General features: G+C 40.6%; 1 protein-coding gene across 2 annotated transcripts; it reads left to right on the top strand.

The window, feature by feature from the left end:
* The first annotated feature begins 748 nt into the window (after nucleotides 1-748).
* On the top strand, nucleotides 749-18,195 carry LOC122070731 (P-loop guanosine triphosphatase YjiA-like). Of its 2 annotated transcripts, XM_042634936.1 has the most exons (10): nucleotides 751-1,191; nucleotides 1,484-1,549; nucleotides 7,893-8,073; nucleotides 8,610-8,806; nucleotides 8,942-8,992; nucleotides 9,074-9,165; nucleotides 9,512-9,576; nucleotides 17,024-17,115; nucleotides 17,598-17,702; nucleotides 17,814-18,195. In XM_042634936.1, exons 1-10 carry the CDS (start codon nucleotides 886-888, stop codon nucleotides 17,949-17,951), a joined length of 1,293 nt encoding a protein of 430 aa, XP_042490870.1. In that variant the 5' UTR covers nucleotides 751-885; the 3' UTR covers nucleotides 17,952-18,195. The 2 variants fall into 2 exon arrangements, with proteins under 2 accessions (XP_042490871.1, XP_042490870.1); XM_042634937.1 differs by lacking the exon at nucleotides 1,484-1,549 and having other exon boundaries at nucleotides 749-1,191.
* Nucleotides 18,196-19,652: the final 1,457 nt, after the last annotated feature.

Below are 19,652 nucleotides of genomic sequence, written 5' to 3' on the forward strand. Positions count from 1 at the left end.
TGTGTCCATTAATCCATCACTATGTAAGTGCAGACACACAATGGAGGGGCTTCAGGGCATACGGGTATGTAGCCGTGTGTCCCATAACAATTAACCTCTTTTGCGGCATCTAGAGGCATACCCATGTGTCCCCTAACAATTAAGCTCTTTTGGGGCATCTAAAGTGCCTCTAGATGATACAACCACTAGATGGTTTTGTCCAGCCAATTGTCCCAATAATGCCCTTTTGACTGGGTTTCTCTCAATCATGACCCACATGTCTAGGGACTTCTGTGAGAGATCAGTACCCTATACAAGCTTGACTATCATGTTAGAATGAGGATATGATCTTTAATGTAAGGATGTTTACCCAAGCTTCTTTGGTGGTTTAAAACCCTTCCATTTCTATCAGCAAGATCAATCGTCTCGATGTTAGACTGCTATTATTTAGAGATCATTTGTACTAAGCAGATCTGGCTCTTCATCTATTATCATGAAAAATGCTTAAGTTTGGGCACAAGTGTAATATTTAGGCAATGGTCACACAAGCAGGTAGCATTATTTTATCCATTAAATTATTTGATTAAACAAGTTACTTGGTGGGGTTTTTTTTTTTTTGGATGGAACTTCGGTAGGTAATTAGATAATTTTCTTTTTTAATTATAGAAATTGGGTGACTTTTGTCTTCACCCTTCTATGGAAGAAAGTGGGGCAGGTGTTAAAATCGATTAACGGTAATTTTACGGTTGGAGTTTTGACAAAACGACCGTTAAGAGTCTTAAAGACGTCATTCTAGGGTTTAAGACGTCAAACTCTGTCTCCTGCTCTCCTGAGGCTCCTCTGTTCCGTGACTTCCGTCCCTGCAACTTCGTCATCGACCACAACCTCTCTCCGTCAACAGTGAAAATGGCTACGAAGTTATTGGTGTCGAAAGCTGCAACTAAAACCCTAAATCAGATCCTGACGCCCTGTCTATTTGAATCTTCATCAACTCCACGTTCTTCCATTGCTGAAGGCCTCGGAAGCATTCATTCATGTATTGCAGAACGATTCCATTCTCGTAATCTAGACAGGATTCGTCAACGTTATTCAAGGAGAATGGTTACAGTCTCAGGTCCAAGGTATGACACTGCCGCAGTCATTTCGACTGAATCGGACGTCGATACTCGAGTTCCTACCACTGTAATAACCGGCTTCCTCGGCTCTGGAAAGGTAAGATTTCAAACAATTGCCCATCTGAGATGAATGTTTCAACTATGTGTTGCAAACTAATGTTAGGCTTGGGTGATTCTAATTTGTTTATAAACTAAGAAAGTTACGGGATGGGGTAAAGTGAATACTGTAAATTCTGTCATTCGAGCTTATGCTATGGCCTTTGGTGGATGTAGCTCTCGGGAAGTCAAGTTGGTTTTGTCTTACTTGTTTCAGTGCCTAGTGCTTGCATCATTTTGATTATTGCTTTCTTATATGTTTCAGTTCAATTAACTTGGACAATCTACTGCAGACTACTCTGCTGAACCACATTCTAACTTCCCGACATGGCAGACGAATTGCAGTGATCGAGAATGAGGTACGCTAGGTTCTGTCTGTGGGTTCTTAACATTCAAAACCACAGATGCTAATCTCTGGCAGATGTGCTGAATAAATGAAACAAACGGAGATTAAACTTGCCTCCATTAGAACCAAGCAAAACCGCCATGCTGTCCAATGAATGTCAAGCTTTTTGTTTGTTTGCTACACTCTCAGAGACATCTCTGGAAGTAGGAAACATTCCTCTGTGATCTTGAAGAGTCGTGGCAACTACTCTGCTCGCAGGTCACTCCCTTGGGATTCTCACCCACTCGGTTGGCGACAGATCCAGATATAGCTCAGGCTACGACAGGATTGCCATGGTTTCGGATATCCTTCACCCTGACGGTGTGGCCCTGATACGTTACTGTTCTTACTCTACAAGTTAAGAAAAAAATGGAAAGTGTAACAGTTATTTTGAGGATAGCTACCTCCTTGAGAAGAAGAAAGAGGAGAACAGAGATTTGTATTTTTCATATCCTTACGCCCCTTTTCCCATGTCTTATATAGCCACCTGGCCTACAACTCACCAATACAAGAAAGACAGAAAATAGAGAATATTTCTCAATGGTATTCCCAGACTTGATCCCCTATACATAGTCACGTAATTCTACGGGGCGCTTCCTTCTTCTATGAGAGCGTCGTGTTGGTGCCATTGAGGTGGTGGTCCCAGGAGCTTTGTAGCCAACTGAACCGTTGCGAGACGTGTTCCTATCATTACCCACTGGTTCTCTAGGAACCTTGTCCTCAAGGTTCAGTTGTGGAAACCGTTGCTGAAGTACATCCACATCCTCCCATGATGTCTCCTCTAGAGGAAGACCGTCCCATTGAACCGGTGCTTGGGTTACTGCCCTCCCTTGTCGAGACAGTGAGCGAATATTCAGAATAGCTACTGGTGTGGGAATGGCCTCTTCGGCTATGGTTTCGAGGGGTAATGGGTTGGCCTGCTCTGAGTGATCGTCCACACATCGTTTCAGTAGCGAAACATGGAATACTGGGTGTAGGCGAGTTGTCGATGGCAGATCGAGCTTATAAGCAACCTTGCCTATACGGTCGACAATCTGAAAGGGACCAAAGAAACGTCGCCCGAGCTTCAGGTGGTTGTATTGTGCCATTGATTGTTGGCGATATGGCTGAAGCTTAACTAGTCCCCCTTTTCAAATTCCCTCTCTGAACGAGCTCTGTCTGCCTGAACTTTCATTTGCGATTGGGCGCAAAAAAGATTGATCTTGAGAGTCCTTAATATGGTGTCGCGACTCTGTAGCTCTTCGTCGACTGCTGCAATAGGAGAGCTTTCGGGAATGTACCATGAGAGGACTGGAGGGGGTCGTCCATACAGCTCCTCGAATGGGGTCATTCCAGCGGCAGTGTGATGCTCAGTGTTATACCAGTACTCTGCCCAATGGAGGTATTTGGCCCACCGATTTGGTTCCTCAAACACAAAACTTCGTAAATACATCTCCAGACATCGATTTAGAACCTTGGTTTGGCCATCCGACTGAGGGTGATACGCACTACTCATTGAGAGAGTCGTTCCCTAAAGTTGAAACAAATCACACCAAAAATTGTTGATGAAGAGTGGATCTCTATCACTCACTATAGAACGGGGTAGCCCATGTAACTTAACGATCTTGGTGGCGAACGCCTCCGCAACGCGTTGGCTTATGAAATGGCTGGATAAGGCGCAGAATCGACCATACTTTGTTAATCTGTCCACCACAACCATAATGGTAGTTTTCCCTCCAGACGATGGTAACCCAATTATGAAATCCATGGATACATCTTCCCACACTTGGCTCGGGATCGGTAGAGGTTGGAGGAGTCCAGCGGGTGCCGTGGTCATATACTTCATTTGTTGGCAAACGATACAACCAGCCACGTAATTTTTGATATAGACCCTTATACCTTTCCAATGAAAGTTAGCGGCTACTCTTTTATATGTGCGCAAGAACCCCGCATGCCCACCAATTGGCGAGGAATGGAATTCATGAAGGAATAGTGCTCGTAGGGAGGAATTTAATGCCAAAACCAGTCGATGGTTGTAGTATAATATGCCATTGCGTTGATGGTATCCTTCGTACAGAGAGGGGTTGGCGGCCAAACCATCACAAATTGTTTGGAGCTCCTTGTTGGTGGCCACTTCATCTCGCAACTGATCAGTGAACTCAGGAATGGGCCCCGAGAATGATAGTAGTGTTGTGGTGTGGCTGTGGACTCGCGACAAGGTGTCGGCAGTGGAGTTTTCCTTCCCGGGGCGGTATTTAATCTCAAAGACAAAGCCCAATGGTCGGGACAGCCAATGGTGCTGTTCCGACGTTTGTATGGTTTGGTTGGTGAGGCCTCTAAGGCTCTTCTGGACTGTCAAGATGGTGAACCTTTGGCCTAGGAGGTATTGGCGCCAATGCATGACCAATTAGGTAATCGCGTGCATTTCCCGGACATAGGTCGATGTGGCCTGCATTTTTGGGGATAATTTCTTGTTGAAGAACGCGATTGGGTGCACTTCTTGAGACAGGACCACCCCAATGCCCACCCCGGATGCATCGGCTTCGACGGTGATTGGAATAGAAAAAATCTGGTAATGCTAAAACCGGTGCCATAGTCATTGCTCTTTGTAATTTTTCAAATGCTTCCTGGGCCGCAAGTGACCATGCAAATGCCCCCTTTTTTAATAAGTCCGTCAATGGTCCGGCGAGGTGAGCGTAGCAGTGCACGAACCTGCGGTAATACCCCGTCAATCCCAAATATCAACGGAGTTGGCATAGAGAATTGGGAATGGGCCACTCCAACATAGCGACTATTTTGGCTTGGTCCATGGCTACCCCATTGGCTGATACAATATGCCCAAGGTACTCAATGGAGCGTAGTCCAAATGCACACTTAGATCTCTTTGCGTATAGATTATGTGCTTGCAATGTCTGTAGCATAGTCTTGAGGTGGGACAAATGTGTTGACTATGTAGGACTGTACACCAGGAGGTCATTCAAGAAAACCAAAATGAATTGACGCAAATACGGCTAAAAGATCGTGTTCATTATTGCTTGAAAGGTGGAGGGGGCATTGGTGAGGCCGAATGGCATCACGAGGAACTCGTAATGGCCCTCGTGGGTGCGAAACGCCGTATTTGGTATGTCTTCTGCTCGTACCCGAATCTGGTGGTACCCTGACCGGAGGTCTAATTTGGAAAAATACTTGGCGCCGTGTAGCTCATCCAATAACTCATCTACTGTTGGGATTGGGAAACGATCACGAATTGTGACAGCATTGAGGGACCGATAATCAGCATAGAAACACCATGTGTCGTCCTTCTTCTTAACGAGTAAGTCTGGCGAGGAGAAGGGGCTGGTGCTTGGCCGTATAATGCCCGCCGCGAGCATCTCAGCCACGAGCCGCTCAATCTCAGTCTTCTGAAAATGAGGGTATCGGTACAGCCGCACGTTGACATGAGGGGCTCCTAGCTATAGGTGAATAGCTTGGTCTTGCGGTCTGCTCGATGGAAGTCCTTGGGCATTTGCAAAAACCGAGTCATAGGCTTTGAGCAACTCTTGGATTGCCTCATCATCACAGATGTTTGTTGCCATCTCAGACGTGTGGACTCTAGTTGATACAAGGCCGCAACTGATCCTGTATCAATTACTTGCCGCACGCCATGGTATTGCAGCTCAGAAGGGATCTGTGAGGGTTCTCCTCTCAGAGTAATGAGCTGGTCTCCCTCGCCAAACTCCAGTGTTAACTTGCTACAGTAAAAAATTACTAGGCCGAGCTGCGCTAACCATTGAACACCTAGTGCAAGGTCTGCACCAAAGAGGGGTAATACAAAGGCATCTATTTGAATGGGATGGTTGCGCAAGCTTACCTGTAATTGACGAACCAGGCATTCGTAGGTGAGTCAACTGCCGCTGCCAACCACCACGGTCACATTGGGAGCGGTTTCCACGGCCAAACCCAAGTGTTGAGCAATGCGGCTTTGGATGAAATTGCTCATACTCCCTCCATCAACCAATAATTGGATTGGTTTCCCCGCAACGTAACCGGTAAGGTGCAATGTTGTCGGTGACTGTAGTCCCACGAGTGAGTGATAGGATAACTCGCTGGTGGTGATTGTCTCCGGTGCGAGGAGCGGTTCTTCCCCCTTTTGTCCTGTGTCGTCTGGAGCCTCGGGCTGGTCATCTCCTTCCTCATATTCCAACAGGAATAGCTGTTGTGACTTGCAATGGTGCTGCGGTGCATCTCTTCACAGTTATAATAGAAGCCTTTGTCGCGCTTTTGTTGCATTTCAGTGGGGGAGAGACATTTGATCGGGATGCGAGGTGGAGGCATTGGCAGCGTTGGCAAGGATGGTGGCAATGAAGCAGGGAGCAGAGCTGGTCCCTAGAACCCAGGACGTGGATTGTTGCGTCGAGCTTCAAGGAACTTGGACTCTTGTAGCCGAGCTAGTCCCACTGCATGCGCCATGGCCGCTGGTTGGAATGCCATCACTTCATTTCTAATACGGAACGAAGTCCAGAAATGAAGCAACTAACGAGAAACGACGGAGGAACGTCATCAATATGATTCACTAAGGTCTCAAACCGAGTTTAGTATTCTGCCTCTATGGTAGTTGTGTGAGTTTCACCAAGGTGGCTTGAGGGTCATCGAACTCTGATGGTCCAAAACGCATTTCCAATGCTCGGGTGAACGTCGCCCATATGGAAAATTGGGAGGCCCTGTGCATCCATTGGAACCATTGGAGGGCTGGTCCATCCATGTGGAAGGACGCAATGAGAAATCGCTGGTCGACAGAGGTTCCATGGTAGTCGAAGAACCGTTCTGCCTTAAAAATCCAACCTCTCAGATCGATTCCATCGAAGTGAGGAAAGTCTAATCTCATCGCACGGGTCTAGATTGGATTCGCTGGAGCTGGTAAGGGTGACCCACCGGAATTAGGCGTAGACAACCCAGCTGGTCGTACTTCCTGTGGAGTTGCTGAGATTCACAAGCCTTGCTCCAATCGTCCGTCCATGGCCGTCAACTGTAGGACCAACTCAGAAATGGCGTGCTGCTGGTTGGTGAAGGTGGTTTGAAAGGAGTCCAGGCGCTCCTCTTGTGCCATCGTAGTGTCGTTGAAGTGCCTAACGGCGTCATCCAAATGACGGAAATGAGTACCGTCAGCCATTCCAAGAGCTCTCAACGAAAGCACCAATGATACATTACTGTTCTTCCTGAGCAAGTTAAGAAAAAAATGGAAAGTGTAACCGCTATTTTGAGGATAGCTACCTCCTTGAGAAGAAGAAAGAGGAGAACAGAGATTTGTATTTTTCATATCCTTACACCCCTTTTCCCATGTCTTATATAGCCACCTGGCCTACAACTCACCAATACAAGAAAGACAGAAAACAGAGAATATTTCTCAACGATATTCCCAGACTTGGTCCCCTATTCATAGTCACGTAATTCTGCTGGGCGCTTCCTTCTTCTATGAGAGCGTCGTGTTGGTGCCGTTGAGGTGGTGGTCCCATGAGCTTTGTCGCCTACTGAACCGTTGTGAGATGTGTTCATATCAGGCCCCATGCCTTTGGTGGCCATCTAGGATGCTCTGCTGGCCATTAATAGAAGACATAGGGGGAGTGGTGTCTTGTTGTTTGGACTGCTTCGTCCTTAGACCAATTTTGCTCCAAGTCCACTTGGGACTTCATTTGTGCTCGAGCCCATTTGATTCCTTGGTGAAAAATTGTTTGGTTCAAGGGGCAAATTCCCTGCTACAGTTTTCCTATTTGGCAGGCCTTTACCCGCTCCCTCCCAACGTGGTATTTCCTCATTCAGGGATTGATTCTAACTGCTCCCAACTGCTGCCTTTGCTGAAATTCCCCAGAAGATGTGGACTCTTCTCCTCTGTTTAGAAAAGGCTGCTAGCCAATTGTTGGCCTCAAAGGAGAAAACTCCTGTGCTTTGATAGAGAATTGAATCGAGTGGATGACTTTTGTTTCGTAAATCCAGATGTTGAATGTTAACTATACCCTCTTCATATATAAATATAAAGTTCTCTGTTTGTTACTTTTTGTATTGAAATATTTTTGGTAACAAAAATGAACCAAAAAAAAAAAAGGAAGAAAGAAAAACAAAAGAGAAATGTATATTTATGTATTGAAATTATGAAATATTTTTAGCATTAAATGAAAAATATTACGAGAAAAACAAAAAAGGCAAGAAATGACCATATACATTTTTATAATTGGGTTCTTTTACTATTATGATTTAACTACTTCAGTTTTAATCTTTGAAATTGTTGAGTTTTTGGTGATTATTAAATAAAGTACCTTTTTCTTCGTGTGAAAGTCTATTTGATTATTTATACTTCATTGCAGTTTGGGGAAGTGGATATCGATGGTTCGTTAGTTGCAAGCCATTCCTCTGTATCTGAGGACATTGTCATGGTTAACAATGGTTGTCTCTGCTGTACTGTGAGGGGGGATTTAGTTAAAATGCTGTTGAAGTTGGCTAAAGAAAAGCGAGACAAGTTTGACCATATTATTATAGAAACAACAGGTATATCAACAGATTTCAACAGGTCATTGAAATCTTATTATTTAGGCTTAAAGTGAGATTCATTGTGGTCAGATATATGATATTGGTGGGAACCAAGTTGTCCACTTGACCCATACGTTTTATCTCTAATTCATTACTTAGAGTGGCATTAGCTGAAAGCCTGAAGTTTCGGAACTCCAGAACTCCCACTATGATTAATTTAGTAGCAACAAAGCTCTATTGATGGTGTTGGCTTTGACTGATAACCTGCCACTCCATATGTGTTTGAAGTTTGCAACCAGCACTCTGGTTGATCTGACTGTTATCATCAATATTATGATGTCATTTCTGTTTCTGACTCTTGTTTTTCTGTTCCCTTTTTGGACCTCCCCCAATTTTTGGAAGTGTAAATTTCTAGTGCTGCGTCCTAGGGGTAATTGGTTTTCTCAATTCTGTCTGCCTTTTCCAGAAATAGAATATATGACCTGAATGTTAAATCTTACACTGGAACTTGGAAGCATGCCTATTGAAGTCATTGTTTGATGTTCCTTTTCCAGGTCTTGCAAAACCAGCTCCTGTTATTGAAACATTCTGTACTGATGAATTGGTTTCAAAATATGTCAAACTTGATGGAGTGGTTACTTTGGTTGATTGTAAGCATGCCATGCAGCATTTGAATGAAGTAAAACCAAGATTTGTGGTTAATGAGGCAGTAGACCAAGTTGCTTATGCTGATCGTATCATTTTGAACAAGGTTAGCCTGTGCAGGGAATATGCTTTCTACTGGTACTTTGAATCATCTGTATGCTGTTAGTGACATTCCTCGTGTGCCATATTTTGGGCAGTCTGGGAAATAAATTTTGAATCATCACTTCAATTGTTCTGGCAGATAGATTTGGTAGGTGAGGTTGACTTGGAGACGCTGACAAAGAGAATTAAGGTAGGGGCTTAACTTGTACAAGAAGGTGTCACTGCTTTTCTAACCATGCTCTGATGATGTTTCTTGATTCAAAATTTTCAGCATATCAATGGAATGGCACAAATTAATAAAGCTACGTTTGGAGCTGTTGATGTTGACTTTGTTCTTGGGGTTGGAGGATATGATCTTGATAGGTCATTAGTCACTGATCTTAAGCCAATGGTCTTTCTTTCCAGACGTTTTTGTTATGTCATCTAGAAAACATGTTTGGATTTAGAATGTTTGGTGTTTAAGGTTTATTTATGTACCACAGGGAGTTATTTGTAATTATCTTTATATTGTGTGGTTATAGGGTTTATTACTACTATTAGTTGTTAGTTAAGCAGTTGAAGATATTCCCTGCTAGATAGCTTCTTTTCTCCTCTTCTTCCTCTGTCTTGGTTGTAGGATACTGTACGTTATTGTTGGTCTGGTATTGCAGCATTTGGCAGTCATGTTACACCAAATTCTCTAAATTTGTAGATGCCTATGAATGTGCAGGATTGAGTCTGAAGTCCAACTGGAAGAATTCCACGGTACAACTCAGCATCGCGAGGCTGGCCATGGTAATGTTTTATTTCTTATGTAAAGCTTCTATCTCTGTAGATGGCATACATTACCATTGCTATTCGGTTCTATTTTATTTTTTATCAGAAAATGGTGCTTTCATCTTAATCTGATAGTGTTCGTTCTTGCTAGCTTTGAGTAGGTCAATAAATCCATTGATGGGCATCCATTATATATGTTTGCATAAAAATCTTAATAAATTGTTACTAGTCCTTGAAGAGTTGAATATCAGTTGTAGTTTATCCAAATCAAGGATACGACTCTACGTGCTATTGTTCCCTGTCCTGTATAGAGTTTGACTAATTTATCTAAAGAAATATATGAATTGTTTAGTGTTCCTACTTTTTCATGCCATTGATTGATTTACCATGTGTACATTGGGCTGTGCAATTTGACTAAAGTATGTGTTTATGTGTATTGGTGGTTTATGGCTGTATGGTCTTAAGATATGAATACATATTTACAGCCACATTAACATACTTTGATATTTCCTCCCAGATCAATGTCCTTTCAATACTCTATTGTAAACTTTTGTTTTCACAACTTGCCTATTTTTGTCACGCTTTCAAAGCTATTTATGATAACATATTTGGATATGCCTGAGCTAGATCCAATTATCTAACAAAGATCCCATGCTTTTGCGATGTCATGTTGATTAACTTGATTCATACAATTAGAAAAACTTGCGACAACAGAGATCAAAGGTAGAAGTATGCTGAAACAGAACTCAGAGACTCACAACCAACAGAAATTTAGATTGATTGATTGAGTTGAAGACTATTTCAACACTTAAAACGGTGTTTGAAAAGTGAGAAGGTGGCTAACAATAGTGATGCAGTAGCACTTCTGTGGACTGACATAAACCCATTTTGGAATCCCAGACCAAGATGAACCACGTCCAAAATCTGGTTTAGGTCTAATATGATATTTAGGAGTTTATTTATTGGGTTTATTTTGTAATTTTAATTAATTATATGTGGGAGTTTAGGTAATGTTGGTAGAGTAGGGCACCAAGTCCAATTTGCTTTCTAATTCTGTTTACTTTCTATAGTAGGAGTCTTTCTTTTATATATGTAAGCAATCAACGAAATAGTGATTGAAGATTGAATATGGAATTTTCATTCGAGTGTTGTACAACAGCTAATCCTAAAAGCTCAAGCTTTTTAGATAAGTGGCTATAACATGGTACAGAGCCAGGAGGTTGGATGTTCGATGCCTGGTAAGTGCAAAGGGTTTGTGTTATGTGTTATTGTGCCCCTACGCGTTGTGCCTGTTGGTGCCACTTGCAGAGCCTTGTATGCGTGTGTGTGGGTGTGTGCATGGAAGGGGATGTTGTGTGTTGATATACATTGTTGTGGCCCTTACTTAATAGCTTGAGCTTTTGAAATAAGCAGTTGTAACAGAGTGGTTGCCTGTATGGCCTATTTACCTGAGCAGATCAGTGCTCTTGGTTTCCTCCTCTGATCTCTCTTTTCACTGGTCTCATCTTTCTCCTTCCTATTTTATTTCTCCTATTCTTCCTTTCCACTTATCCTTCTTCCCTCTTACTTATCGCATTCTGTTTTCAGATTTCATCCCCTGTTACCTGTGTTATTTTCAGATTTGACAAGAATTGTTAGAATTATTTCCCGATTGTCTCTCTCTAACGGCTCTCTCCTGCTTGCTCCAACGGATCTCTAGCCCTCGGCTCTCTGGCGCCACACCCCCACCCCCTCAGGTGGCGACGACGACGGCTAGGGCTTATCACCAGGTAGGTATATCCCTTTATCCCTCCATCTCCCTCGAATCCTCTTTTCGATCTCTCTCAACCCCTCTCTCAATTCACTCTCTCCTCCCTTGGTCTCTCTCGCACGACATAGCTAAGCCCTCGCCCGATTGTCTCTCTCTGATTCTATCCTCAGCCCTCGATTTTCTCTCGATCCTCTCTCTTCCCCCGACTATCTCTCGCTCAAAGTAGCACGACTTTCCCAAGTCTCTCTTTTTCTGATATCTATCTGCTGCTCAGATTTTCCCTCTCTCTCTCACTGATACCTATTTCCAGCTCCGATTTTCCCTCTCCCTCTATTGACCTACCTCACCCCCTCCCCTGACTCTGTCTCTTGCCGACTATTCTTATCTCCTTACGATTTCTCTACCTAATGTAGACTAGGATAGGGAGTCTAACCAAGTCTCAACTGCAGGAACTTTTAATCAAAGAACAACCAATAACAACCAATATAAGACAATAGGTCCACAAAACAGAAATAATGAAGAAGGATTTCTCAGCAGTCAAATCGATCTCCAAAACTGATCCTTTATCAAACCAGAAAATAGACCAGCAACTAGGACTAATTCAGACACAATAATAAGTCCCAAATACAGTCCAACCAGAATAACAATCACAGAAGCACAGGGGGACAGAAAGGACCCTATCGATTCTGTCCTCTGTTCAGAAATTCACTACAGGACGAAAAATAAGAGATTTCTCATATCTCTGATTTGGCTGTCCAGATTCAGCCCAAACTATGGCCGATCCTTTCAGGATAGGGAGGAACTATCGATCAGAAATAGGACCAAAACAATGGCTGGATCTGAGTCAACTGTAAGGACCGATTGTAACTTCTACAAAAATTCTGGGCAGAGAAATAGAAGAATAAATACCTGGTATTCTGAACAGTAGTAGATGCTTGAAAAATGAAACTTGAGAAGAAGAAAACACTTGAAAGAACCACCCGGGCTTCTCACCGCCAAGCGTCGACTAGATCAAACACCAGCCCCATCAACCTTGATCAGACACAAGGTAAATCTCAGCAGAGACAGCAGTGGCAGCAGCAGCAGAAAATCAAATCATGGGCTATAGTAAGCCTTCTCCTTTATTTATAATAATGATGGGGATTACAAAATAGAAACTAATCTTTAGTTGCCAAAACTGAAATAGGCAACTAAATAAACACAAGTCATCTAGTTACTGAAATTAAAAATAGAAACTAGGAAAATAAGAAGTACTGAAATTAGAGTCTAATTATAGAAACAAAATATCCCCATCAAGGCCCAAATTTGCGGGCCAATAGACTAGGCCTGGTCGACCCTAATCAACCGTTGTCGACCCTCTTCTTCCTCCTAGAATAGGTCTTCATTGCTGCATCTCCACCTCTCGACCCCTGATCGCTGTCGTGAACGAATCAAAATAAACCCTAACTAAACTATGAGATAATGGTAAAAAAGGGGTCAAACCCATAGGGAACTAGAAGGCTAAATCTACTAAGATTGAAGTGAATGTTGTTTTGAAAATGAAACTTGTAAAATTCAGAATTCAAATTAAAACTAAGTAAGCCAATTAACAAGGACAAGAATTAATGAGAAGAAGCTATTCTTAGGTCTCGAATCTGTCTTGGATTATTATCAATCTCTAGTTCATACTTCGGTTCACTGAAACTACAAATTCCAGTGTGTTTGAGATTTTAAATGTAACCGCAAGCGTACGGATCAGTGTAGCTACGGGTCAAACACAAGGAGAGCAACCACTTTATTTTTTTTTTCTTTTAATAATGCGAAAGTAAACTGATTAATGGTTGTAATCTAATTCTAATTACCGTCCTAGACATATGTATCTAAAATAACGTCCTAACCATTCGTCATCTAAGAATTTAAAGACGCAAGCCACGCAATTAAAATTAAATAAATAACTGAAAATAAATACCCCACGCAATTAAAATTAAAAACAATAAAGGAAACAAAATGTTGAAATAAAAATAAAGTAAAAGAAAGGGGATAAAGCTAGAGAGAGACTTACAAGTAGGTTTCTCTACTTAGCCCGAGAGATGCATCATAATATGAGCTTCCCTACTTGACCAGAGAGTCACTCTTACAAGGGTTACTCTACTTGGCTTTAGAGAAAATGAGACAATTAAAATAAAAGCAATAAATTGATGGTTTTATGGCTAGGAGGGGCAAAGCCAACACATACACTAGTCATGAATCTTGGGGGAAAGGGATAGCAATAATGTAACGACTGAAATTAAAATCCTAAATTAAGAAAGAAATGGTAGTCAGAAGAGGGAATGAGAGGGGGGAGAGAAGACTACTGAAGGAGTCTACTTACTTGAACTTCAACCCTTGAACTGAAAACTTGATCGATTTGAGATACTACCAGTACTAAAAACCAGGTCTGGAATAAACCAAATCAAAAAAAAAAAAAAAAATTGAACTTGAAAGACATGCTTCATAGCTTGTTCTTGTCACTTAGAACTAAGCCTAGAACTAGAACTTGAAAATTACAACTTGAATTGCTTAAACAATAAAAATAAAAGAGTGAATCAAAAACAAAAGTGCTTGCATTAATTGAATAAAAAGAACTTAGAAAAGTATTTAAAGCATAAACCTAGAACTAGAGCTAGAGAAAGAGAAAGATAGAGCAACTAATAAAAAAAACCCTAGAAGAATGAATTTTTCCCCCTCCTCTTACATGAGTTGTATTTATAGGGAATGGGGAGGTAGCGTAACAAATTTCTCTTTCCTAAAAGGGAAAAACCCACAATTAGTAGTGAGATCTTTTGAGAACAAAAGTGCTAAGGTGGAGGAGAGAGAAGAGAGAAATAAACTTGGAGAAATTTTCTATAATTTTTTTTTGCTTATTTTCTTTCCTTTTTTTTTTTTTTCAATTTCTTTGTCTCTTATTTTTCTCCCTCCAAGGGATGATTTTCCTTCTTGCTTTGTGTGATTTGGACAATCTTTTGGTGATGATGTGGAGGAGAGAGAAGATTTGGACAAGATTTTCTCCCCTTTTTTTTTCTTTCCCTTTTTTTTTTTCTCTTCTTGCACAGGAAACCCCTCCCACAATTTTCTTTGCTTCTAATTTGATGTGGAAATCCCCTCCATGCCCTTAATGCTTTAAGTGAGTGAAAAGTAGGAAATCTTCAACAAAATTCTCCAAAAAAAGACAACCATGAGATTCAAACTTGAGACCTCCTGGTGAGCAAGGGGATTTTACACATCATAGCTCACCAACTACACTAGGTAGTTGTTGTTGGAGAGATATGATGCCCGATAATGCTTAAAGTCTTTAAAATACAAAACCTGCAAAAAGAGAGTAAAACCCAAGGTAGCTCCATTCTAAATATATAAAATGCATGTTTTATTACCCTATATTTCACACATAAATGTGTTCATCACAGTGCAACCACAAAAATCTAATCTATGGCTACCCAAGCATAACCTATCCTGTCAAGCACTATCATCTTTCTCTTTCGCTTAGCATGCTTAATTTGATTGGTTAAAGGCTATCATTAGTGTATGCCAAAAATCAACATAGAATATCAGTGTTTGAATAGAATAATTGAATAACAGAGACAATATTCTAAACTAATTTAACTATTAAAAATCATCCACAATGGGAGGGATTTTTAACATCAAACAATCAAGTATGAATTCCAACCAGAAATTAGATAACAATAAATCAAAACATCATCTAAACCTAAAGATAGAAAGGGGACTTAGCCATTCATGGTGCAAATGAACGAAGGGAAGCAATGATGATGGTGGTGATGGAACCTCGGCACAGTGGCAATGACTTATGTGCAATGCTGTCCAGGAAAATCCGTTCCAAAGAAGCTGCATTCCAAGAAGAAGGGAGAACCATAAAAAGAAAGGGAAAAAAAAAAACAGCAGTGGATAGTGTGTGTCAGGAGTTGATATGGGCAGCCTATATCCTAGAGAATGAGTGTGAAGAGTCCCCCAAAGAGAAGGATCAAAAGAGAGATATAAAGGGAGAAAGAGGGTTTGTGTGATGAGAGAGATGGACTTCAATTAGGAGAGAAAGGGGAAAACGTGTGTAATGGAGGGAACCGTGGGAGATGTGTTAGCGTAGGAGATTAGGAAAGATAAAGATAGAGATGCGTGAGGTGGTGGAGAGAGTTTAGGCTTAAGAGAGAAACTAGGAGAGGGGACCGTGAGATAGTGAGGGCGTGAGAGGGAGTTGTAAGAGGAGATGGACTTGTGGGAGAGAGAAATCGTGTAGAGGGGAGAAATATGAGAGAAAGTAGGAGAGGGGAGAAGATGAGAGAAAGTGGGAGAGGGAAGAAAAGAGGGACGTGTGAAAGGAGAGAGGGAGAAACCGTCTCTCCTCCTCAATTTCCTTTTTTTTTTTTTTTTATTCTCTTCTTCTCTTAGGAATTCCAACAAAAGTGCCAATAAGAGGAAGGGAAAGGGAAATCTTGTAAAAAACAGAGTTTCATAAGGTTTAAATGGGTAGGTAAGGAAGAGAGGACCTAAAAGGGATTAGTATTTATTTTCCAAGGACATACTTGGAAGCAAAGTTAAGGTAAAGGCTGGGGGGTGATAAGGGAGAGAAGCAATGGCATCTTGAAAAATAAGGGAAATAAAATTAAGCAACAAGGAATCGTGGGGGAAAGGCATTGTCTTCAACCTCAAGACTTCCCAGCCACATACTAAAACTAGAAACCAGCTGCCCATCAGTTACAAGCATATACCTATTTAACGCTTAAAAAAAAAGCCTAATTAAACTCTAATAATCGAAATCGATTCCAACAAGGAAACCTATGACTGTAACAACAGATCATGGTAGACTTAGTTTTGGTAATTTTTTCATTTCATTAAATATATAATGAAAGCTATAAAATCAGAAGAGTGAATTATAATTTTGGGAGATTGAAGTTTTACTCTGGCAAGTCCTGAGAAGCTGTTGAGTAATGCTCGTGAACACCAGGATTTGGGTTCATTCAAATAGGAATTTTCTTGTTATTTTGTTTAATTGAACATGTGGAGTGCTGGTTATTAATTATTACTTAATAACTTGAATGACAATAATAATTAGAAAATGTTGCCTTGCATTTTCTTAATTCATATGATGTCTTATATAATAATTTATCTGAACAGAAGTGAACCATATCTAATAATATTAGAAGGAATTAGGTAACCATATATGGATTTGCGTCAAGATTAGTTATCTCCATAAAATTTTGATTTTGTTAAATTGTGTGCTTGAGCTTTAATATAACTCATTATAGTCCCCTTTCCCCAGATTACTTGTGAAACTTTTTACTCACTCATGAAATTATGAGTTATTCTTTTGTAGTTAATATCTAAAAAATTTTAGGAAAAAAGATCGCTACCTGGTTGCATGCCGCTATGCCCAGACACAGAGGGTGGTGAAAGGACAACCCTGCCCCCCTGGTTGGATGCCTGTGCGCCTCCCCTGGTTGGTTCTTGTGCTGACTCAGTGGTGATGCGACCAGGCAGCGATCCCTAGGCCAAAAGTTTAATAGGTATCGTGTATTTATTTTGGCAGTTTTTGTTTCTTATACAAATTTAGCTACTTTCTAGCCTTTCAAGGCTTGGATTATGAAGATGATGATCTGACCTCTTAACATTTTTTTTAAGAGAATAATATTTTAGCTCTTGTTACCCTTATTTATTTTCAGTTTTATGATTCCCCCACACCTCTAACAGAGCACCATGGAGGACATCATCATCATCATAAGCATGATTCTGGTGTTTCCAGTGTCAGTATAGTTTACGAGGGAACCCTGGATCTTGATGAGGTAACAATTCATCTTATTTTAGGAACATGTAATGTCATTTGCAATGTTGATACCTACCCCACCTTCCTCACTCACTCCCCCTCCCTCCTCTGAGGTGAGAGCTTCTAAATCATCCTCCCTTCTGAGAATGTAAGATTCGGAAGGCTCAAAACTTTGCTTGCCTAGGGGTATACGCTGTTGCTGTCATGCCCTACCTTTGAATTTTTTTAAATCTCCAACTCCACTGTCCATGACCAGTTTCAAATTGAAGTCTAGCTGCCATGAGATTTAACTGATAGGATGTTCAGAATAACTGTCATAATCATTAATGCCATCAAACACCAAAATAATTGACCTCTTTCAGCTCTTATTACAGGGACTCGACTTTTAGCTGTCACTTTATGATAACAATGACACTAATTTTTACTTTCAGCACGAAATTGCAATTGAATTCTATGATTTGGATAATTCTTAACAGTTCATCTTTATGATGTAAAATCCAGGTTAATGATTGGCTTGAGCGACTGGTTGAAGAGAAGGGTGAGAACTTGTATAGGTTGAAGGGGGTTTTGTCTGTAAGTGGTTCTGATGAAAGATATGTTGTACAGGTATCCTTTCTCTCTCTCTCTCACCTCTGATGATGCCTAGAGAAACATTAGGTAGAACAGCGCTGCCTCATCTTTTTATCATTTCATTAATGAGGTGGTTATGATGCTCAGGGGGTGCATTCCGTATTGGATGGCTGCCAAGGCAAAGCATGGGGACCTGAAGAAAAAAGAATAAACAAGCTTGTATTCATTGGGAGGAAGTTGGAAGAAGCTGCCTTAAGGAAAGGCTTCAAAGGCTGTTTAGTGTGAATGAGGACCATGTTTGGATCAAAGTTATGGATATTCAATCGCTACTACCAACATTAAGGGTAAGGATAATTTCTTTGGATCATTGTATCTGAGTACAAGGCTGTTTAGGAGAAATCATGATCATGTATATCTGTAGACCTGAATGGGCTTTTTTTCTTTTTTTGGTAAACCTTTGTTTGTGGTGGTTGGATCCTGTTTTATGTGTCTATGTACATGGTATTTAAAGTATGAATTGTTTCTTTTACTTTTTTTACTTAGATCAAAATACCCTTCTCTCATACTCATATAATGTCACATCTCAATATATAAACACCTCTCCTTTATTAGTCCCTACTATCTCCCTCAATCTCATCTATTTTGAAACCTGAAAGACGACTGATTTATAACCCACCCGAAAGGAAAGAAAGAGTATGGGGAAACAAGATACACAGACTTCTTCGACATGGCTACCCTACAGATCAATCTCCCTCACAAATAAGTGTTATATAAGATCATGTTTTCCACTTCTGATGTTTCAATCTGCTTCCATCATCTTCTTCTCTCTTGTTTATGGCTTTATATTTTATATTAAAATGTTTATATTAATATTGGCAGAAAAAGATGTGTCAATAGTGCTACTCGGAGAAATCAGTCAGTTTTTTATTTTTTTTCTCAAAAAAAAGTGAACTCCTGAAATGTATTGCTCCAGTATCCTTTGTACTTTTCTTGGATATTTTTGTAATTTCATTATTAATTAGATATTTTGGTACTTTAATTAGAAACTCACAAAATATAATTCGCTTATATTTTGAAGAGATATATTGAAGAAACTCACAATAGTAATATGTTGGTTCTTTTATAGGATATTTTGGTACTTATGGCTCTGAAATTAGATATTTTGGTACTTTAATTAGAAACTCACAAAATATAATTCGCTTATATTTTGAAGAGATATATTGAAGAAACTCACAATAGATATGTTGGTTCTTTTATAGGATATTTTGGTACTTATGGCTCTGATACCGTTTACTGCCAGGATCACATAGATCGATTTAAGCAGCGAGGGAAGCTATGAGGCTAAGAAGATTTCTTTTCTTAGTACAAAGCCTGGATAATTCAAGGGTTTCTAACCGATGAAGGGTGTAAAAGTGGTATGGATTTTCAGGAAATAAATGAATATAAAATTCTATATAAGCATAAGAAAGATCAATTAAACTATCTACGAAAGCAATCTCTTCTTTTAATTTTCTAATTGCAAACATAATACATGGAATTTAAAGTAAAGAAGATAGACTCACATGAGAGACATTGGTTTACAGACGAACAGTGGAAAGAAACACTTCAAAAACTCCCAAAGCTCACAAAAATGTTTACAGAACGCAGAAATTTTTACAGACTCTCTAAAATTCTATATCTGCTAGTTCGTGGTAATTTGTGGTGACTCGTGGTGCCTTCCATGGATGAGGAGCTGCCCTTTTATAGATGGAGGACACCAAATTTCAACAAATTATAGTTGAGAGATGCTGATGGGCCTTGATGGGGATGGCGTCGAATAGGCATCCAATCAACCGAAAGTGAAAGTTGAACAGCCTCAACATAAGGTGTTGCTTTCAAAATGTAGATACACCTAATAAGGTGTGGGGTGGTTGTCAGAAGCTGATAAGCTTCAGTCGAAAGATATATTGTCCGTAGTCCAGGTGTATGACTAAAATTAAGCCACGA

The sequence above is a fragment of the Macadamia integrifolia genome, unplaced genomic scaffold (assembly GCF_013358625.1).
Source record: "Macadamia integrifolia cultivar HAES 741 unplaced genomic scaffold, SCU_Mint_v3 scaffold99, whole genome shotgun sequence".
Lineage (NCBI taxonomy): Eukaryota > Viridiplantae > Streptophyta > Magnoliopsida > Proteales > Proteaceae > Macadamia > Macadamia integrifolia.